The sequence below is a fragment of the Phyllobates terribilis genome, unplaced genomic scaffold (assembly GCF_046119375.1).
Source record: "Phyllobates terribilis strain yellow unplaced genomic scaffold, ASM4611937v1 Scaffold_1__5_contigs__length_1240528914, whole genome shotgun sequence".
Taxonomy (NCBI): domain Eukaryota; kingdom Metazoa; phylum Chordata; class Amphibia; order Anura; family Dendrobatidae; genus Phyllobates; species Phyllobates terribilis.
In genome coordinates, this window is record NW_027362761.1 from 1,001,098,632 (window position 1) to 1,001,122,849 (window position 24,218).

Sequence of the window (24,218 nt, forward strand, 5' to 3'; positions counted from 1 at the left end):
ACCACTATTGACTGCGAGGTCAGGATTTCTAGTCTGTGCAGGAACCAGCCGGGTCAGTTGCAGTATTTAGATTTACCGATTATCCTGAATGATAACATACACTAGCATAACATACACTTTCCTTTTTGAGCCAAGAAACTGCGTGCCTGTGTAAAGGCTACTGACTGCCAAAGAGCTGATTCCCTACAACTGGTGATTGGAGTGCGGGCAATGAATCCAAAGGAGCACTGGTGATTGTGTATAAAATATTTTATGTCCTGGGCGAAGGCAGCTACAGTGCTGCAAGCACGGTCAGACAAAATGGAGGAGCCTGTTAAACAGCTGATTCAAACCAATATCCAGCAGCAGCAGCAACAGCAGACCCAGCAGGAGACCAAGAAACTCCTGATGCACCAATTCCAGCTGCAGTAAAAACAAATACAGCAACAGCAGTGGCACCAAGGGCAGATGGCAGGGGCTGTCTGCGGCAGGGAAACTGCACCATCCTCAAACCGAGGTGACAAAAACCATCTGAGGAAAATGGTAAAAGAGGCATTGAAAAAGATGACTTGAGGTGATGACTGACGGTGTTTGAGAGGGTGGTAGACTAGGAGGAATTGTCTCCGAAGTAGTGGACGAAGGTTTTGGGACCACATTTGTCTGGGGAGCAGGAGAAAGCATATTATGTTCTGACCCTACAGGACACCAAGGAGTACGGAAAGCTCAAGGCAAAGATCTTGGCTCAGCTGGGCGTAACCCTGGCAGTCAGGACATGGCGAGTACACCACTGGGGCTTTCACTGGACTCCTGAACTCTGGAAGTTTGTGGACTCTGGTAAGGGCCACACCCCGCATGTGCCAATATTCAACAAGACTTTCCTTTATTTTGGGATATGGGGGGAAAGTGGTGTCACTGAGGGATTCGACTGGCAACCAGGTCCCATTTACAGAAACCTTGTTGCAGTCTGCGGCTGGTTCCCATTTTATGGACTCATTTGAAATGGGGATGAGGAAGCATCCCTTAAAGCCAATGTGCCTGAGATGGAGGTGTCCAGAGGAAACATTGGAACCATCCATTTCTGGATACCATTTCATCTTCCATCCTTGATCTACTGCGGCGCAGAATTAACCCTTTCATTCTATTTAAGTTAATAGCAGCAATAAGCATTAACTCAGGTTAACAAAGGCAACAAGCCCAGGTCAAGCAAGATTGATGAATCACATACCGATGGAGAAAATAATCATGATGGGTGAGGCGATGTTTGCTCGGAAAGTTACAGGAGAAAGCTCTGGCGTACCAAGGAAGTGATGAGTGCAACCAACTGATCAGTACAAACTTCACTCCAAAAGATGACCCAAAAGTATATCTCATGGTCTTTGAGAGAGTAGCAGACTCTCTGGTGCAGGTACAGCAAGTTGTCCAAGGCAACTGGTGAAATTTTACCAAGTTTAGAAAGGACCATTTGAGGAGAAATAATGTATCTTTCCATATAATTGACTCTACAATTGAAGTATACTAGCCTCCAATTGAACATTAGCTTTTGGAGTGGGGAAACACAAGTCATTTTTTCTGTTTTGAGTTCGTAGAATAACATAAGCATAGTCAGGAATGCTGATGTTTAGTTAGAGCTCAGTATAGAAGAGGTAATTTGTGCCTGAATATAAAGCCTCTACCTTTATAGGTAAAAATGAAGTGCCCCATAGGACCGTGGAGTACTTGCCACCGGGTCGGTCGGTTCCTTGGGACTGTAACGGGGGCGTGACCCGGTCTGTGGCCCTAGGCGGTCAATAAAAAGGACAAGGACAGTTTGTTTAGGGGAAAAGTTTTGTGACGCCACCCGTGGTGTGCGGCTATGGGGGGCCACTGGGGCTGATGGTGACGCAGCTTGGATAATGCAGATCCGCACGGGCAGAGCTAGGCCCCAGGGCAGTATATTGGATGGATTTTGTGGTGCAGTACTGAGGGTGCAGATAATTACCAGACGACACAAGAATGGCAGTTTCCTCTACTTTTACTTGAGGTTTGCTGGAGCAGACCGGGGCACTGATAACAGGAAATAATGGAGATCCGAGCGGCCTAGAAGCAATTTGGGAATCCACCTCGCCAGGTGGAGTTGTAGGCCTTCCTGCTGCGCTGTCCTCTTTGGCCCTGCTGCCTAAAGCTTTCCTGAACAATCATTAAATTCTCACCCGTATGGCAGGCAGCTCAAGCCTCTTTCAGGCGTCACTCCGTCGTGGCGGCTCTGGGCTCTAGTATACTGCTGAGCCGCCGGGTGTTTGGTGGGGCCATGAGACCTGCAGTCTCTTGCCCTCCGGATTTAGCTGCCGGGACTTCGGTTCCCGAATAACCACGGACTCCGGTGTCCGGTTTCTGGCGCTTTTCTCTGGGGCGAGCTTGGTCACAGCTCCCCTCCCCAGGTTCTCCCTCATCGCTCTCCTGTCTCCAACTGACTTTTCTCACTCCAACCGACTTCTCTAAACCCCGCCTCCGAGGCTCCAATTTAAAGGGGAAGCTCCCCTGAAACTGGGTTAGAGCTCCCCCTTCTGGTCTTGAGCCAGGAAATGTGTTGGATGCTGGTGTTACCTGATAAGGGGACCCCTCCTTTTTTCTAGGCATGGCATCACCCCCTGTGAGGGAGGCATCGCCAATGTGGCAACCGAACTCCTGGAGTGGCACACAACAAATAAAGACTTGAGAAGTCCTGTTTGAAAAGAACTTCCAGGTCACAGTCTCTGACTGTACTCGATCTTATATTGCTTACAGAGTTAATATCCTCCATATACTCTGCATAGCAGGCTGTCAATCAAAGTGTCGGGGAGTGATTACAATGCGCTCACTGTGTAGTAAGTCATGACTGGAACTGCGCACTGCATTAGCCCAATGACTGGAAGTGGCCGGCTAGAGGGAGAATAAAACTTCATCTTCTCCCTTTGGCCATACTTCCAGTAAGTTGGCTAAACAGTGTTTAAATGCTATTCACCTACTGATTATCCCTATAGCTGCAGGTAAATAGCGTTTCTCTTCAATTTATATGCAGCAGCTATTTTCAGGAAGGCTAGACTTACTGAAAAAAGAATCAAAATTGCTGGATTAATCATCAACAATCTTAAAGATGCAGATGATACAATATTGACTGCAACAAGAATAGATGGAATGAAGGACATATTACGGAGTGTCAAGATGGAAAGCTTGAACATGGGACTGCTACTGAACACAAAGAAGACAAAGATATTGACTACTGCCAGGTATGACTGGCACACATTTAAGAAGGATGGTGGTGAACTGTAAGTTGTAAAGGACTTCAACCTACTTGGATCAAGATGCAGTGACGACACCACGAGTTATTAGGAGAATCGCTATGGGCAAATCAACAATGAAGTCACTGGACAAGGTCTTCAAATCGAGGAACATTTCACTGGCGATGAACACCCGTCTCATACATATTTTGGTCTTTTCTGTGGTAACATACAGATGCAAAACCTGAACGATTAAGAAACAAGATAGAAGAAGAATCAATCATTTCAAAATGTGGTGCTCGAGGAGGATGTTATCAATACCATGGATGGAAAGAAGAACAAACAAATCAATTTTGGAAAACATCAAGCGTGAACATATATTCTCTCTAAAACAATAGATTTTATTTAGTTGATTAAAAAACACACCAAAAAATCCCGTGTATTAAAATATCTTGTTGTCTTATTAGAAGACAATAGAGCTCCCAAAGTGATATGATGGCCTTGACAAAACCTGATATGCCACTAATTGAATCCTGCCAAGCGTGGAGGTTGGCACCTTAAAATTGCGTCTTTGGCGCCCCCACTCAGCGATGGCTGTCCCTGTCTCTCCCTGTTAATCCCTATCAGGTGATCTAAACAAGGTATAAAGGTGACTGCCTAGTCTAATAAAAAGTTGCTCCTATTTCTAATCAAAGTATACAGGAGATATTGATAGACATTTTAACAAAAAGAAAATTGATAGACTTATCTTGTATCATATTAGCGCCTCAACATCAAGTCAAACATGTCACTCAAAGCAAGGATCACCAAGCTACAACTTGCCTACTTTGGACACATCATACGGAGAGAGCAATCACTGGAGAAGAACATAAGTGTCGGAAGAATAGAAGGAACAATGCAAGAGAAAGACCAGCAATCCAATGGCTTTACCCAATCAAAATAATGGTGTAGAAGACCTTGGTGGAAATATCTAGGCTTGCGCAAGATTGATCTTCCTACAGATTTTTCAACCATCAAGTCGAAATGGCTCGAGATCAAGAAAGCCATTAAAAAAATAAAACATTTCTGAAGGTAACAGGTTCCCTTGAACTACTGTACACTCTTTCCCTTCATCGGATTAAAATAGAATGTGCATCCACATAATAAAACCTCTTCGATATAATACTGCTATAGGTATCTGGATGACTTCACCATGTCTTTCTACTTAATAGTTTAGAAAACTGAAGTATATTTCACCATCCAGCCCCCTCATTACACAGCCCCATCCTGAAGTATATCTGTCCTCTCAGCCCCTTTATATATAGTCCTATCCTTCAGAGTAGCACACAGGGATGCAGCAAATATGAGCACTTGAGTACATAAAATCAATGTTTATTCCAAAATTGTAAAAACATATTCCTCAATACATATTCCATAAAAAGATTAGGCATATGGTATCTAAGCCATGGAAGTTATTGGTAACCACGAGGGTGAATGCTGAAGTAGTGTATGACATCACAAATGCTACGTACGGAATCCTGCAGTGTCCACAAACCTTCACATTTTGGGGAAATATCGATTCTCCTTCGTTAGGGTACCCATAATCTCTGTTGTTGCAATTTTATTTGTGCTCATCTTCATATATTCAATTTTTGTTGAAACATTATTTTTGCATATTTTTTTCCTTTCATTTATCCCACTCTGTTCCCTACTGTATAGCGTGACATTATAATCTAGCAGCTTTAATCCAAATAGTAATCCATAGAAAAATGAAATGCTCTGGATTATCTACTTCCTTGGAACCTTTTGTGTGGGATTGACTCTCCCAATTTCTCCTATGCACCGTGCTTCTTGTGATTGCCGGCCAATAAGAGGATCAGTTGAATATTATAGAATATTTATAGAAAAGTCGTCCAATTTCGGCCGACCATCTGATGTGTATGGGTGTCTCCCAACTGTTCCCTCAACATATTATATTGGGGGACATAAGGATCAGGCAGATGAAATTCAGTCACCAATTCCTTTTGTTTGGCAAGGAGATAAGCTGCTGTCAGATGATTTTGACATCAACCCTCTCATACTGGACCGAGCAAAGGTTCCTGTGTATGGGGGAGTCAGGAAAGATATCTGTGGGCCGATAGCTATTTAATGTATATGGGGACTGTGAAGACCCGGGGTTTTCCGTGGGCATAATACTACTCAGACAACACAGGGTGAGGGTACAATAGTGTGACATTACTTTATTGAACCACCAAATGGACAATAAACATATAGAACAGTCCCAGCTAATACCTAAGATGGTACAACATTACACAGTCTTCCTTCCACTGGCCCATCTGGGAGTAGAATAGCTGCGACTTTGGGAGTTCCAGGGCCAACTACCTCAACCAGTGGCCCCCCGTTTTTGGTGGGCTCCCACAGAGAGGAGGTAGCGGCAAGCTTAGGAAGCTGACCGCCCATCGAGGTACAAGGCCAGGAGACCAGAGGGTCACACTCTGGCCTCTCCGAGAGTTTCCATGGGGCCAATCTGGCTTCTCCAAATGTCTCCATGGGTTCCAGGTGAGCAGAGGGTCCTACATGGCAACCCCAAACAACATATCCTTGGGGCCAGGTGACTTCATCATCCCAACCTGGTCTCCCCAAATGTATCCATGGGTTCTCTGATGGTCAATGGAGCAGATCTGCATCCTTCCAGTTAGGCCCATATACCCTTAGGCCGGAATCATGTAGAATCCAAATCTGTATCTCTCTGGATCGAGCCATGCTACCAAACTGATGTTCTGACGAGTGTCTCTCTGATTCTCTTTGTAGTAAGATAGAAAACCCTTTTTATATTTACATATGTGGCTAAGGTCAGTCACAGGTCAGGGGGAAAGGTGCATTGCTCAAGTCTCATTGTTTGAGCAAATCCCCCTGCTCTTGTAAATAAACTTGCTAATTTAGTACAATATGCAATTAGCATAGTAACAAACATCATTGTTCACAAACACTGAGTCACTGTCCTTCTTGACCAGCCAAAGAAACACGTACATTCAAAGGTCAACACAAAGATAATAGTGTATTTCTCCTGGGTTAACAAATCTGTTAACGTCTGGCTGATTAAGATTAGAAGCTGTGTTGTCACAGGGGCCTTTACATATATCGATCCAGAACAAATTCTACCTTGACTATAACACCGATCAATGTTTCCATGCATAAGTTAGATCAATATAGATTGATGGGAAGGGTGCAATTGGAAGATAATTGGAGACCTACTCCATATTGAAATAATACGACTGGCAAATAAGCTAATTTACACCAACCTTACCTGTGGTTACCAATACTGGCCCATACATACTTACAGTACTTCTTGTTTATCTTATAAACTAAGCCTGGTAATAAATGCACGCTGCTCCTGAGGTTGTCTGAATTATTAAACTGCATTGTAACCTTCCTGCTAGCAACACCATTCACAGACGGACTATTTTTTGTATCTTTCAGGTGGAAACCCTCCAAAACAGTAGACATCATGCTTAGTATTAGAATGAAGGTTGTCCAAGTAGCATTGCTGTTATTTGCTATGTGTGAAATAAATGCCACTCCCACTGGCCGCCTCTCCTGTTATAAAAAGATTTTAAAAGATCGAAACTGTCACAGTATCCCTGAAGGAGTAGAAGATCTTCTTCCTCTGAATGGAAACCTCCAGGACCACTTTTTGCAGGGAGCCGGATGTGAGATAGTCTGTTATTGCAATTTTAATGAACTGTTCTGCTGTCCAAAGTAAGAATTGTCTCCTTTTATATTTCTGATTAGTTCTTTTTTATCTCTTGCTTATATAACTTTTGCAGAGAGACGTATTCAGGTTACTCCAACATGTAATCAGCCATTGCAAGCCTGCAGCAAAATCTGCTTTCCTGCATTTCACTTTTAATGACCCTGTTCTTTGTATTATATAATGCTCTAATGAATATCCCAAGACGTTTGTCCCTGCAAACTCACAAGCTCAGATTCATTGCTTTTATTACATATAAAAAATAACACATACGAGGAATGTTGGAAGGGCCGGCTATAGGAATGATGGGTTTTGTTTGCATACATATAAATTAAATATGGCAAATATTTCCTGACCCGCTCAGTTTTGGTATCACCGGCTTAGCCTGATTTACTCAGGAGTCTGTAGTGGAAGCGGGCATCAGTCATTCCTGATAAGTCATCATACTTCTGTAATTGTTCCACAATTTAGATTTTATACCAAGAAGAAAACTGATATAGAACTAGTCCGTTCTGCTGCACAGTACTGCGTGTATTAAAAATATTTGCTGTGCCGACATAAAAATAAACATTACTCAGGAATATTACCTATCTCTGAGAAGCAGGATACATAAATCCAACTATTAACTGTTTCATGAATTCCCCGTGAGCTCTATCCTATTCATTCCCTGTTTATAAACCAGTCCAACTGAAATAAAAAAGTTTTTCTGTTAAAGAAACTGTATGTAAAGTGGGAACTTTTCAGAAGAAACAGCAGCTAGGAGCTCATAGGGCTCTAGGACAGTAGTCATACATTTGCCACATTAAAGGGAAGCTGTCATGAGAAAAAAATGCTATTAACCGGCAGATATGGGATTAATCTGCAGGTTAATAGCGTTCTGACACTGTGCGGTGCTCGCACTGAGAGCCCCACTGCCGAAAGGAAATGAACTTTATTGCCCCCGGCAGCATTCGGCTTCCAGGCACAGGATTGGTGCTGGAACGGGTTCAGTCACCGCTCTGTGTATAGTGAGCAGCAGCTGTAACCGCGCCCCCGGCTCTGACTTACAGTCGGCCCTAATGGTGATACTGCTGTCAGTCAGTGTCAGGGGCACAGCTACAGCCACTGCTCTCTATACACAGAGCGGTGGCTGAACCCGCACTGGTGCCACCCATTGCCAGGGGGAATAAAGTTCAGGTTCCGATTGCTATTAACCTGCAGATTAACCCATTATCTGAAGATTAGTAGTGTTTTTTTCATATGACAGCTTCCCTTTAAGGAACACCTCAAATATGGGCCTGGAACAATACCAGCATATACTGACTACAGACAGCTGTATAAGGGCTCGTTCACACGTCCGATTTTCTCATGTATGAGACAAATGGGCTCATTATTTTGATCAGACTCTGATTAGTGTTGGATCAGAGTGTCATCCGTCTGTCATCAGTTTTTCTCGTACGTGGAGAAAAAAAAAGTTTCTCCACGGTCTCCATCCTGACAGTCCTTGAAAATCGGCATGCACTCGATTATTTTTCACGGACCCATAGACTTGCATGGCCAATTTTGATCTGATGCTCAGATGTAAATCAGACATGTCTCTGATATTTTCTGTGGAATACTCCAACAAATGAATGGACATGTGCACAGCCCCATAGAATATCATAAGTACGAGTGCTATCCACAAAAACCGCGGACAGCACTAACACAAGAAAATCGGACATGTGGATGTATCCTAAAGAAATCTAAGATTATTACTATCCGTCAGTATTAGAGTTGTTATAGCCACAAGTCTCAAATGGTAGATCAGTTGAGGCACAGTCTTCAGCAGAGTTTCCCAAACTCCAATCCTCATGTCCCCCAAACAGATAGTATTATCAGGATTTCCTTAGTATTGGACAGGTAAGAGAACTGGTGGCAGTTTCTGATGCCATAAAGGGAACCTGTCATGTCCTAGCTACCTTCTACACTTTCCCCATAACGTTGTTAGTAATGCAATTTGCATCACTAACAAGCTTTTTTCATTAAAATTGGTGCAGCTATAATTTTATAACCTTTAATATGCTTAGATTCTACCTGCTCATTCAGTCATAGGGGTGTGATTGTCATATTCAGTCATGGGTTGGCGCTGCCCATGTATTTGAAAATTGCTTCCGGCGAGCGCTATTATTGTGGGGCGCATGCACATTTGTCCATGTGAGGCCACTGGTCCCGCGCCTGCGCAGTGAGGCTGCGTGATTACCAGCTTCACTGCGCATGCGCTATGTTCCCCGCACGTGCGCTGTGAAGCTGTGTAGTGAACAGTTGGTACCGTGACCAGAACACCCTGCATGGCAACCTGGCATCACTTCCTGCCGGGCAGATGCATCTCCATGGAGCCGCCCGAGAGGAAGCGACATCGGCGTGGGTGTCAGCGTGGACCGCACAGAACAGAAACCGGAAGTGATGCTACGTTTAAAGCAGAAAGGAGGCTTAAATACAATGGCCAGCATACTTACCCACATCCTCATCATATGGGGCCAAAATGAAAAACTTGGACAAAGTTACTGGCCAACCAATATACAGTATAATGAGCCCCACATAGTCCTACATACAGTATAACGGGCCCCACATACTCCTCCATACAGAATAATGGGCACCACATACTACTCCATACAAAATATTGGTCCCCACATAGCCTTCCATACAGAATAATGGCCCCAGATACTCCTCCATACAGAATAATGGGCCCCACATAGTCCTCAATACAGTATAATGGGTCGCACATAGTCCTCCATACAGAATAATGGGCCCCACATAGTCCTCCATACAGAATAATGGGCCCCACATAGTCCTCCATACAGAATAATGGGCCCCAGATACTCCTCCATACAGAATAATGGGCACCACATACTCCTCCATATAAAATATTGGTCCCCACATAGTCTCCCATACAGAATAATGGGCCCCACATAGTCCTCCATACAGAATAATGGGCCCCACATAGTCCTCCATACAGAATAATGGGCCCCACATAGTCCTCCATACAGAATAATGGGCCCCACATAGTCATCCATACAGAATAATGGGCCCCACATAGTCCTCCATACAGAATAATGGTCCCCATATAGTCCTCCATACAGAATAATGGACTCACATAGTCCTCCATATAGTATAATGGCCCCACATAGTCCTCCATATAGTATAATGGCCCCACATAGGGGTGGTGGTTCTGGTGTTGCAGGCAAAATAGAACCACCCTGCGGGTCAGATTTGGTCCTCAGGCCAGCGTTTGATGTGCATGCTCTAAATCAGGGGTCTCAAACACGCGGGCCGCATGCGGCCCTTCAGGCTGCTTCATGCGGCCCGCAGGCACCATAGACCCCGATCGCAGCCCGGTCCAGGAGCTGCCGACAGCTGCGCTTCAGTTCAGTGTATTGCCGCGCAGAGACCGGCTCTCTGCACAGCAATACCAGTGGCAGCCGCCGGCCTATCAGAGGCCAGCAGCTGACATCTGCGTCCCAGCGCAGCGGCGTATGACGTCACTGACACTCGCAGATGTCAGCTGCTGGCCTCTGATAGGCCGGCGGCTGCCACTGGTATTGCTGTGCAGAGAGCCGGTCTCTGCGCGGCAATACACTGAACTGAAGCGCAGCTGCCGGCAGCTCCTGGACCAGGCCGCAATCGGGGTTTATGGTGCCTGCGGGCCACAGGTGCAGAAAGGATGCCGAGGGAGGAGAGGTGAGAAGAATCTTTTTTTTTTCTCTTGTATGTGTAGAACGGCACAAGGGACAGTCCTCCAAGATGGGGACCAGGCTGGGGACAGTCCTCCAAGATGGGGACCAGGCTGGGGACAGTCCTAAAAGATGGGGACCAGGCTGGGGACAGTCCTAAAAGATGGGGACCAGGCTGGGGACAGTCCTAAAACATGGGGACCAGGCTGGGGACAGTCCTAAAACATGGGGACCAGGCTGGCGACAGTCCTAAAAGATAGGGACCAGGCTGGGACAGTCCTAAAACATGGGGATCAGGCTGTGGACAGCCCTAAAACATGGGGACCAGGCTGGGGACAGTCCTAAAACATGGGGACCAGGCTGGGGACAGTCCTAAAAGATGGGGACCAGGCTGGCGACAGTCCTAAAAGATAGGGACCAGGCTGGGGACAGTCCTAAAACATGGGGACCAGGCTGGGGACAGTCCTAAAAGATGGGGACCAGGCTGGGGACAGTCCTAAAGCATGGGGACCAGGCTGGGGACATTACTACAAGAGGGGGACCAGGATGGGGACATTCCTAGAAGATGGGGACATATCTACAATATGGGGACCGGTATGTGACATTACGACAATATGGGGCCCAGGATGGGAGACATTACAACAATATGGGGACCAGTATGGAATATTACGACAAGATGGGGACAAAGATGGGGGACATTACAAGATGCAGACCAGGGTGGGGCACATTACTACAAGATTTTATCAGAAAAACTTCAAAATAAAGTTTATATCTAAACTAAAGTAAACAAAAAAAGTGCATGTTTTATTATCGCCGCATCCATAACGACCCAAGCTATAAAAAATAAAACAGCAAAAATGTTCAAAAGGTGTATAGAAAAAAAAATGGTATCACTAAAAATGTCACTTTGTCCTGCAAAGAATGCGGCCCCCCAAATTAATTTTTTTTTCCGTGTGCGGCCCATATACCCAGCCGAGTTTGAGACCCCTGCTCCAAATGAACTGCTGATTCTGCTCCTTCAATTGTTGGATAGTTGATACGATAAGATTTCAACTGTTCACCTGAAAATAACGAGGTCGAGAAAGATATAGAATAATATTATTTAATATCAGTGTTGGTAATGATCGCACATATTTGGATTTACAGCAATGACTGTGTACCTTCTCCGGAGGGGGCACACAGACTTAGTGGAGGCTCCGTCTTTCCGAAGTAGCAGCAGTTACAGTGAAGCTGTTTGGCTGGGAGAGCACAACTGAAGTGCTATTATGTTCTCACAATGATGCCTCTGTTCCCTTCCCCTAAAGCGTCGGCTCGTGAACATGCCCAGAGAGCTGCCAGCTTGTATTAGCTTGCTGTCTACTATTTCCTGAAGTGTCAGAATGTTGCCTTCACAAGCATCAACTTCAACAGCTTTCCAATAATAAATGGCATCCAGCAATATTGTCCACTTACATGAATCATTTGCAATGTGTTAACCCGTTCTGCACCTTTTTTTTTCCAGAGACATTTTCTTTGGGCCAAAGATTTCTTTTGTGATTCCTTGTAACACCCACTGAAAACAACATCACATTGTGACAAAGACAATAAGTGACACAGAAAATGGGAAGAATATACAGCGGAATACCTCTACATTTATCATTGTTTTCTGCCTTCAATGCCAAAGTTTTATCTCTACTTAGATACATTTTGACAAACAATGACATTTTCTCAGAAATTATTCGGCATTTATCTATGACAGATTACCTAAAAGCATCAGGCAATGCTTACCTATATATAACACTACATGTACTTAGAAAAGTTTTGACCTGTCAGAATGGTGGATTTTATCAGGTGGGTAAGCAAAAAGAAAAAAAGCTTTGTGCTGTGAGCAAAGGGTGAGGCTTAGGAAGACAGTGGCAAATGTTATTCTCCTAAATAATTCAATAAAGAGTTTCTTGGAAGTCTTGGATTGTGTTATTAAAATATATTTAAAAAACATTGGTAAAGGTTGGTAGGTATTAAAAATCTACTGCATCTGAGTTTAACATTTCCAGTAGATAGCACAGTATGTTTTCTATACATACCATTTATATCTGTGTACAGAGTAGCTGCAATCTCAGTTTCCCAAACTAGTCCATGTTCAATGCCAGCCAGAACCAACAGTTTCACACATCTTGAGCATCTCGTCTCAGTTTACCAGACTGGATTTTTCAGGTGTCATGGGTGTAACCAAGGTGGGCAGGGGAGGTGAAGGGGCATTTCCTTATCTGAGAAGGGAAGCCTAGCTGCCCCTCTGCCAAGTGAAGACATGAGTACCCCTAATTATTAGAACAATCAGATATGTAAATATGTGTAATATATCTTAACATAATAATTTTTTCTCCACTTTGGAGCCTCTTCTCCTAATCCCTCAGCCTCGTCAGCTCATTAATCATTCAGAAATACAGCTGTACAGTTCACTCACTGATCAGATTACAGCTGGCTATTACGTCTATGGAGAGGGAAGTGGAGAGGGAAAGGAGCGTAGTGAGAGGGTTAGGCAGAGAGACATTCATAGTGCAGGTGCTTCTGCTTTCTATTCTATCTCTCCCACAGTGCTGGATTCACAGCTACACTACTCAGTGCTGCTGTATATTGTCCTTCTTGCTTCTGTGTGTTGTGAAGATTTGCTATAAGAGAGACAGATAAGCAGGAGAAAGCGAGAGAAATCATAGAAGCTAGTTTCCATCTACTGGCTCAGAGACAACTAAAACTACAGAGTGAAAACTTGTGAAAAATGTACACACAACACATGACAGCTTATTCCGAAAAGTCACATGAATAATGAATACAACAGTTATGCTTTAAATAAGACTTGTCATTAAGTGAAAAGTGGCCAGTTTTTGCTCTTATTTTGTTACTGTTCATCCCGAGACAAGTTTGTTTTGCTTTTTATTAATTCAAATCCAGCATCCGGTTCACGGTCCTCTTTGTTAAGTGCTAATTTTATGATCTTTACCATGGCCCACGGAAATTAAAAACTGTTCACTTTTGACCTTGTGTCAGATCCTCTTAAAATGTCCTACTACCTTTACCCACTTTTTGGTAGAATTTCTAGACACGCTTTACTGTGGGGAATATGTTACTATTATTTAGCTGTTATGTCAAATCGTGGCTGCTGGCTTGGAAATAGCAAAGCCATTTTTGTAGCACATAGCCATCATAATATTGCTTGCTTTGTCCCTTATTTATTCTTTATCAATCAATTTGTCTACTCTGTGTGTTACATTTCTTATGTATAATAAACCATTACATAGCAGGACTCATGGCATTTATTAGCAGTGGAATTGATTAACATTTATATGTTTAAGGGTAAATTTCTGTTGACTTCTTCAGCAGTGATGACCTCTGCTGGCAAAATGTGCTTACAATCCAGTACAAAAGCGCTCTATTGTAATAAGAAATGGCTATTAGGAGTACTTTAATTGTTCCATTGTATTTTATAAACACATTTGTGCAGAGACCTTTTTATCATCACATAGTTCGTAAAAATAGCTGTATGTATGTCAAGGTATAATTCATATGCACTGACAAAATGTAGAAACTAAAGGAGCGCAAGGACAAATGTCAGGGAAAATGGAATGGGCAAGTGGAATGTCTCCATTGGTAGATGTCGGTTGTTAGCACCCGGTGTAAGGCAAGTACCCCCCCTCTCCCTGAGACCTTTCCATCAGTCAACCCCCTTATCCCAAAACCACATGGATTGTATTTTTTAAAAATGCTGACGTAATTATATTTTGCCCTTTAGTCCTCAAGTTATTTTCTGCTTTTTGCTGATATCCAACATACAATATAAAAAATAAAAAGTCATACTTTGTTATTTTTTTAATTTTTTTTATTACATTTGTGTTTTTAATGTAACTATTTTATGAACCCATCGCTAACGCTAATATTATCCTCTAACCCTAACCCTAAATTTTACCTTTGTCCAAACCTTAGCCATAACATTAGTAAGGTTTAGAAAAGGTATGTAAAGGTATATAAAAAGTATATAAAAAACCTAGTTTATTATATTGTTTTACAGGAACACTTTTCTATATTTGGAACAGCTTACACAGCAGGTCTCCGTCTATTCTCTAACAAAGCTACATGGGAAAAAAGAAGTTTAGAGTTGTGGGAGAGCACATTGAAGACTTTGTCATCTCAGTCACTGCCTAAACAGAGGGCAGCAGTCAAGATGAGTTTGTCATCGGCTACTGCCCTCTGCATAGGCAGTGACTGAAATGATAAAGCTCGTGTCATCATAACTAAATTAGTTTAGTTAGTTAGACGGCATGAAAATAAGCAAGGTTGCTATTGACTTGCTTTTCCTATCTGCTGTCATTCTCTTTTCATAGCATCAGCTGGTTTCCATGGAGCTCAGCCACTAGTGCATGTCCAGACCCTGGCCAAGAGTGGACAGCAGTTACATTCCAGGAGAGGGGTTAACTCCTATCATACCAGCCATCTGTCACAAGCACATTGATTTCTAAACTGCAGCTATACATCCCTCTCTGCACCTGACAAGCTGTTGTTATAAATCTTACAAATCTCCACAATCAGCTTGTCCCATAGTAGGTCTCATAGTCATGGTTCTTACTGTCCTTGGCCATGTGTTTGTTCAAATGCCCTGTTATCTTCATATGTGCATATACTGATAGCAGTGTACTTCCAGATTAAGCCACTGAGGCTGAATGTGGTGTTACATCAGAATTTGTGATGACTTTGTGCTTTATGGTTTTACTAATACTATACCTCTGCTGCTCACTAAAATAGTCTTTCAAGGAGGAGTGCTTGCCCCCCAGAAATCAAGAAGTAAGGAGACTGTAAGGCAATGGTCTCCAACCCGTGGCTCATGAGCCACATGTGACTCGTGGCTATCTGCTGGATTGGCGCATTTGTGCTGGGTATAACAAACAACCACGAACAGGATGAAGTGGAGGATGAGTCATGAATAGTTCAATCCTGTCGCCTCCTTCTTGGTGGTGACGTCATCCCCCTCCGCCTCCTGATGTGTCTGCACTGTGCACTCAGCTTTGCAGCATCAGTGAGCAGAGTGTACAGAGTATTCTGTCCATGTTGTCTAATGCTGCTGACCAGAAGTCTCACTGCCTATGTGGGACCCATTTGAAAAGCCCGTGACACAGCACAGATCCCCCCCGACTCCTCCACCACTACAGAGACACCATTGTTTATGTTTCTTCTGGGTCTGCACATAATATGGGGATTCTAAGCTGTGTTTAGTGGGAGAGAGCTGGGGAATGGCTCCCTCTCAGTCATATAAGCAGCATGTGTAGCCAATACATCATGCTCAATAGCCCCTATTATGTTAAAGGAGATGTTTCAGTAAAGTAGTCCCAGTAGTTTCAATGAGGGCCGTGCAGGAATAAGATGCACCAAATTCATTAAAAAGTGCATGCCACTTAATGAATTTAGTGCATCCTATTAGGGTATGTGCACACGATCCGGATTTGCTGCGGTTTTGACGCTGCAGAATTTCTACACCATTTCTGCACCTAATATACAAATTAGGTTAATTGCGGTTTTTGGTGCGTTTTTTACATGCGGTTTTGCGGCATCAAGTTTTTTTTATGCATGCGTTTTTTATGTCTTTATGTCAGTTCTTAATAAAGGCTATTGAAATTTGCAGAATTTCAGAGAATAGGGTTTTATAAAAAAAACTTTATTGATAATCATGTAGCGTTTTTGTGTGCGTTTCCTTTCCTTCATACAGAATAATGGGCCCCCGTATAGTCCTCCATATAGTATAATGTGCCCCACATAGCACTCCATACAGAATGATGGGCCCCACATAGTCTTCCATACAGTATAATGGGCCCCACATAGTGCTCCATACAGAATAATGGGCCCCACATAGTCCTCCATACAGAATAATGGGCCCCACATAGTCCTCCATACAGAATAATGGGCCCTACATAGCCCTCCATACAGAATAATGGGCCACACATAGTCCTCCATACAGAATAATGGGCCCCACATAGTCCTCCATACAGAATAATGGGCCCCACATAGTCCTCCATACAGAATAATGGGCCCCACATAGTCCTCCATACAGAATAATGGGCCCCACATAGTCCTCCATACAGAATAATGGGCCCCACATAATCCCCCATACAGAATAATGGGCCCCACATAGTCCTTCATACAGTATAATGGACCCCACATAGTCCTCCATACAGTATAATGGGTCCACATAGTCCTGTATACAGTATAATGGCCCCACATAGACCTCCATACAGAATAATGGGCCCCACATAGTCCCCCATACAGAATAATGGGCCCCACATAGTCCTCCATACAGTATAATGGGCCCCACATAGTCCTCCACACAGAATAATGGGCCCCGCATAGTCCTCCATACAGTATAATGGGCCCCACATAGCACTCCATACAGTATAATGGGCCCCACATAGTCCTACATACACAATAATGGACCCCACATAGCCCTCCATGCAGTATAATGGACCCACATAGTCCTCCATACAGTATAATGGGCCCACATAGTCCTCCATACAGTATAATGGGCCCCACATAGTCCTCCATACAGAATAATGGACCCCACATAGCCCTCCATGCAGTATAATGGACCCCACATAGTCCTCCATACAGTATAATGGGCCCCACATAGCACTCCACACAGTATAATAGGCCCCACATAGTCCTCCATACAGTATAATGGGCCCCACATAGTCCTCCATACAGAATAATGGACCCCACATAGCCCTCCATGCAGTATAATGGACCCCACATAGTCCTCCATACAGTATAATGGACCCCACATAGTCCTCCATACAGTATAATGGGCCCCACACAGTCCTCCATACAGTATAATGGACCCCACATAGTCCTCCATACAGTATAATGGACCCCACATAGTCCTCCATACAGTATAATGGGCCCCACACAGTCCTCCATACAGTATAATGGGCCCCACATAGTCCTCCATACAGTATAATGGACCCCACATAGTCCTCCATACAGTATAATGGACCCCACATAGTCCTCCATACAGTATAATGGACCCCACATAGTCCTCCATACAGTATAATGGACCCCACATAGTCCCCCATACAGAATAATGGGCCCCACATAGTCCTCCATACAGTATAATGGGCCCCACATAGTCCTCCATACAGAATAATGGGCCCCGCATAGTCCTCCATACAGTATAATGGGCCCCACATAGCACTCCATACAGTATAATGGGCCCCACATAGCACTCCATACAGTATAATGGGCCCCACATAGTCCTACATACAGAATAATGGACCCCACATAGCCCTCCATGTAGTATAATGGACCCACATAGTCCTCCATACAGTATAATGGGCCCACATAGTCTTCCATACAGTATAATGGGCCCCACATAGTCCTCCATACAGAATAATGGACCCCACATAGTCCTCCATACAGAATAATGGGCCCCACATAGTCCTCCATACAGAATAATGGACCCCACATAGTCCTCCATACAGAATAATGGACCCCACATAGCCCTCCATGCAGTATAATGGACCCCACATAGTCCTCCATACAGTATAATGGGCCCCACATAGCACTCCACACAGTATAATAGGCCCCACATAGTCCTCCATACAGTATAATGGGCCCCACATAATCCCCCATACAGAATAATGGGCCCCACATAGTCCTTCATACAGTATAATGGACCCCACATAGTCCTCCATACAGTATAATGGGTCCACATAGTCCTGTATACAGTATAATGGACCCCACATAGTCCTCCATACAGTATAATGGGCCCCACACAGTCCTCCATACAGTATAATGGGCCCCACACAGTCCTCCATACAGTATAATGGACCCCACATAGTCCTCCATACAGTATAATGGGCCCCACATAGTCCTCCATACAGTATAATGGGCCCCACACAGTCCTCCATACAGTATAATGGGCCCCACATAGTAGTGTATGTTTGATAGATGTCACTTTTTCATCCATGTTTACTTGATCCTCAACTGGATTCCTATTAGCAAAACGGAAGAGAATAGGATAAACACCGAGATGTTCTAAACAGATACATGGATCCGTAAAAAGGATGTGTGAATAATTGTAAACTCAATTAAAATGACCATGATGCAGCTGAAAGGATGGGTTTAGATGAGTGTATACAATATCATTCATTTTTCATCAAGAAAAAACAGACGATTTTTCATCAGTACTGTATGTCCTCCGTATGACTAGTTTTTACTTATGTATTATATCCATTTTTACATCAACAATTGAATAAATAACAAAAGGTAAAATACAATTTTCTATGTTAATAACTGAACGATGCCTAAAGTGAAAGGGAAAAGTGAAAAAATAGTCTAGATAAAAGTAACATTGCTCCTATATTGAATGACATTGTCACTCATCAAAAATCAAATATCTCATGGACGCTAATCATTCCCAAGCCATCATTTTATCCTAACCAGGCATCAGCCAGCATGTGCATGTACAGATACAACGTGCATAGATGTGGATGGGGTGTGACAGAGAGGATAATGGACGCTAACTATTAAGCAACAGCTGCACTATACAATCTTTTGGACTGCAGCTGTCACTCAAGTTAAAATCACTTAGTATCGCAACAAATGTCTCTGTAAAGCCCTACTCCAAGGCTGAACACTTAGGCCTCACTGAAATGTCTGTTTCTTGTATGCTTTTCTTTGCTTTTCTTTTCACATACAAGAAAAATAAGAGCATTGTTCATCAGTGCACTAGATCAGATTTTTATCCATTCTTCTCCCGTGTGTCAATTTTCAAAATTTTTCCTACCAGTTAAACAGTAAAAAAATGGGCAGTACATAGCTGTTTATTGCTCGGACCAATTGTCTCATTGGGGAGTTTGAACCATGACTTGGAAGAAAAATGGACAGGTCTTGTTTTTTGAGGTTATTTTTTGTGAACACTAGAATTGGTTCTTGAATATCTCATGTCAGACTAATATGGCAGAAATAGGGGTCTTCAGTAAGTGGATCGTTATCTGCCATGACAACAGAATTGGCATCCTGCACTCGAGTTGGAAGGCTTGGTAAGGGAATGACAAATCAGTCTAACCACGTAGATGCTGCAATCACTATTGACGGTGGTATCTAGAGATTTTAAATTGCTGAAATTTGCATGTAGCTGGCATCCCGTGTATAGAGTGAGATTAATTCTTATCCACTAACAGTAGATGTCAGTAAGGGGTTTAAAGACCCACCCCTCTGCCACGAAGAAGACTGTATTCATCTGTAGCGCCCCGAGGGTTCGGTCGCTACAGAGTTATTGCACCTCACCCAGAGGTGTGATATCCCACTCCCGGGTAAGGATGGTGTGTGGACCAGGGCTCAGGTAGCTGCACACATTTCACTCCTCATTCAGGAGGGGGGGACAGCTCGATGGTGCTCCCATTAATATAAATGCAGGCACGAGTGACCTTGTTCCCTGCCTGGAGTGGGGAGGGGGGAAACCTAGTGATGTGGGAGCAGATAGGGGCTGGTTTCTGGGCATAGGTAGGAGCCCATTGGTTGCAGGTCACCTGGGCTCATACACAGAGGGGGAGGTATAAAAGGTGGCACCATCTTAGAACAGTGTTCAGTCGTTCAGAGAAGAAGTGCAGTCTGTGAGGAGAGGTGACGGGGGGCAGAGGCTCTGCAGGAGCTTTGCTCCAGGGCCAGGCCTAGAGTAGAGGCCGGGGCCCGAGAGAAGAGAGGAGAACAGAAAGGAAAGTAAGAAGGAACAGAACACCAAGAGAGACCCAGAGACACGAAGGCAGAAGGAACCCTAAGGACCCAGGAGATTGCAGGTGACGGGTTGGCAGAACAGGGTACTGGATCCCAAGTTGGTGGAGGTGACTAATCCTTAACCAAGAACCGGTGGTCGTGATCATTTACTGGTGCGACCCCTCACTACACCTACTAGGAAGGCACACCACATAGGGTCAGGGAAGTGGGCACCCAGCCCTCCCAGGAGAAGACCCGAGGCAGCTGGACAGGAGTAGTGTCACTGGTGGGGCACGGCTGACGAAAGGATAGAAGGGAGTCCTGTGCCACACTCCGGAATTACCTGGGGGTTGATCGAGCCCCCTGCCTGGTGGACGCAGCACGGCTCAGGCGGTCCTACCTGTGCACAAGTGACCTGGATGAGAACTGTGAGTAAAGAACCTGAACTGCAACACCTTGTCTCTGTGCTTTCTCACCGCATCAGCACTACTAGTACTGGGATGCCCCGCACCACAACCACCATCATCATTCTACACTGCCCTGAGGCTAAACTCCTCTCGTGGGGAGTTATACTACACTCTGCTGCCCTCACAACATCAGCCTCAGAGGTCTGCTCAGCAGCGGCGGTTCTTATTGACTGCAATCCACTGGTGGCGTAGTCGGACTTTGCATTATACTGATACAGAGACTGCCACAACCTTGGTCTGACCACCCTGAGCCACGGGACCGGGTCGCCACTACTACTCCCAGCATTGCCCTGAAGTCCGGTCCCGGGTGCCCCACGGCTCAGGGGGCGCGTCACATCCTTTCATGTGAAACGTCTGAGTGCTCCCCGATTTTGAGTTAAATGGGTCTATTCAGACATCCATTAAAATGATGTATCCACCAAGAATGAGATTGGGGAAACTCATGTTCTATTCTGATCTGATTTTGATTATCAGAATAGTGCATAATCAATCGGTATGTGTGCTCTCTGGTAAAAATAAAATCAGGCAGCACATCAACACTGCACATAGATGTATGAATGCAACCTTAGGCCTCATTCACACATCAGTATTTTTTAATCAGTATTTGTATGCCAAAACCAGGAGTGTCTCCAAAACAAAGAACAGGTGCCAATCTTTCAATTATAGTTTTCCTCTGTAAGTTCCACTCCTGGCTCTGGCATACAAACACTGATGTGAATGAGGCCTTAGTAAGTATGTACCTAGTAACACAGTTCTTTCGTAGATGCACACGGAGTACAATGACAGCACATTAATGTAAACATGCTGAGCATTAAAAAATATGTTCTAAAGCACATCAGTTAGTTTTAAAAAACGTACGTTTCACTATATTTATTTTAGAATAAAATAAAAAGCATTTTTTAACTTTTGCTTGTATGTATTGAGTAGGATGTGAGCAAATTATTGTAAACCTCTACAGACTGCACATTGACAAAAGTGTTGTAAAATACATCAGCTGGATAACGCATATTTTACTGTGCATTGCAGAAAAACCAAGCATTAACTTATCTGCACAGAGCACAATGTGAATACAACAAGAAAACAGCTACACGCTGCACAGTAAGGCTATGTGCCCACGATGCAGAAATGCTGCAGATTTTTTCTGCATCTCCCTGGCAGGAAAAACGCATTGCGATTGTACATGCGGATTGTACATGCAGATTTTACATGCATTTTTCCTGCCAGGTAGAAGCGTTTTTGCATGTGAGTTGTCAAGCCCCTGGTCTCCACAGCGATGCGTCAGCGATTGCCTCTTCAGGTCACGTGACCGCTGACGTCAGTGGTCGCGTGACCTGTCACATTACTAAATGACCTCATGGAAGGTCCTTTTAGACCATCGTGAGCCACCCAACACACCGGACGCATCGCTGAGGAGACCGGGGGCCATCAGAAGGTAAGTATAATCTTTATTTTTTATTTTAAATTCTTTTTTTACCAGGTACAAAAAGTTACAAACAATAGATATCCAAGTCCCCCATACACAGGAACGCTCGGCTCAGCATGTCCGATTAAGGAGACTTACAGGCTGTAATGCTCCTCTGGGAAATTAAATATGCAAATTGCCTCTTCAGAGAGGAAGAAGACTTGAACTCTAGTGCTACCCTTTGGAAGCAGCAATCCTAAAAGTCAGAATCGACCCATTAACAAGCCTTACCACGTGACTTAAGATAAACTGTTATCCTAAGTCATATGGCAAGGCTCGTTAAAGGGTCCATATTGACTTTTAGGATCGCTGCTTCCAATAGGTGGCGCTATAGTTCTAGTCCTCTTCCTCTTTGAAGGGAATAAAAGCATATATGTTTTCTGTGAGAGTCATGGACAACCTATTCTCACAACGGCTTAACTCTGAGAACAAAAGGATTGGTTGTCAGAAATCGAATAAGTGGTATCCTTCTCTCCCCCAAAATCATGTCGCAGGAGATTTGAGATTCCCTAAATACATTAAACTGTTGGGCGATCCAGCCGATATCAATGGGTTCGGCCTATGTTAGCCTTATGTGTTTGGAAGCTTTCAGCCATCAACAACTATTCCAAAAGATCTTCACTCCATATTCCAAGTGGTCACTGAATGTCAGGATTTCGTCTGCTGTGTGCGAAAAAGTGGAGGGAAGTCCAGGATCAGTAAAAGGCTACGATGTGGGGCAACCAGCAGACCTGTCAGCAATTCTGTGCGTCTCTTGAGCATCCCATTAGAATTGGCAAGTAATTTTAAAAAATGATGGAAATTTGCCTTTAAGAAAACAGAGTGAAAGTATGGCCATGGTAAGTTACATGAGAAACTATATTAACGACAAATAACATCTGCAGATTAAGAACAGGATGTATAGTCATATTGTTAGTCTCTTGATTTAGCTCAGAAACAAATAGTAAAACAGTCACTAGTATTACTAGGACAAGCTGAGAGAGTAACTGTTGATCCCAAGGGTGTAAGCAAGGTTTGGTCAAGTGGGGGTTCACCAACTTGAATATGAGTAAGATACTTGGATAAGAAACATTGAAGGCGTACTAATAACTACTACATATTAAATGTTTCATTGCACTAATCTAAAATCAGAACATACAAAAAAAAAAAAAACATACATGCCAAAATTAGCAGAAGTAAAAAAATAAATAATAACTTCACGTAAAAGGGAATTTGTCACCATATTTGACCTATCTAAACTAAGTTTTTTCTGTTTTTTTCTGTTTTCCTTTTTTCTCTTTTTCTTTTTTACACTTTTTTTCATTTTTTTTCTCACTTTTCAAGTTCAGATTTGACTATATGACACTCCATGTGAGTAATGAATTTTTCTTTTGTTTTCTTTTTTTTCAATTGTGGTATTTTTTCTTTTTTCCTGTTGTATACAAGTATTTTCAGGCTCCTTGTGCAGTATTTTTTACTATATTTATGCATACCCTAACTTTTGATGAGGCTTGAACGACGCGTGATATTGTCTTATACCATTGAATATTGTATCACATCATGATTATAGCACCTCCTTATGCTACATATAATTTATATATTGTCTTTCTTGCATAAAGTGTTTTGAATTCCCTTTTTTTACTTGTTGTTCACATAAGATTTCTGTATTTTTTTCTCTATATGCATTAGAGTCTGATGAAGGTCGTGGTTGAACGACCGAAACGTCACATATTGTGGATTGCATTTTTCATGAATTTCTAAAGGAACTTTGATTTTCATTGATTAAAAATTATATTTCATATTACTGAAACGAGTGCCGGATTCTATATTCATAAACTATTAATATGGGCATACAGGTTCTAGACTGCTGAGGAGAGTGATACCTGTGTGCCTCATATCAGATGCCTTGTGGATAAATCATCTTTTATGACTTTATATAGATGACCT

At 43.4% G+C, this 24,218-nt stretch overlaps 1 protein-coding gene across 1 annotated transcript in view; it reads left to right on the forward strand.

The window, feature by feature from the left end:
- Positions 1-13,710, forward strand: part of SCRG1 (stimulator of chondrogenesis 1) — an 83,821-nt gene extending 70,111 nt beyond the window's left edge. The window contains exons 2-3 of the mRNA XM_073656268.1: positions 6,675-6,953; positions 12,136-13,710. Coding sequence (XP_073512369.1) covers positions 6,703-6,953; positions 12,136-12,190 — 306 coding nt within the window. The 5' untranslated portion in view covers positions 6,675-6,702 and the 3' untranslated portion in view covers positions 12,191-13,710. The remainder of the gene's footprint in view (positions 1-6,674; positions 6,954-12,135) is intronic.
- Positions 13,711-24,218: the final 10,508 nt, after the last annotated feature.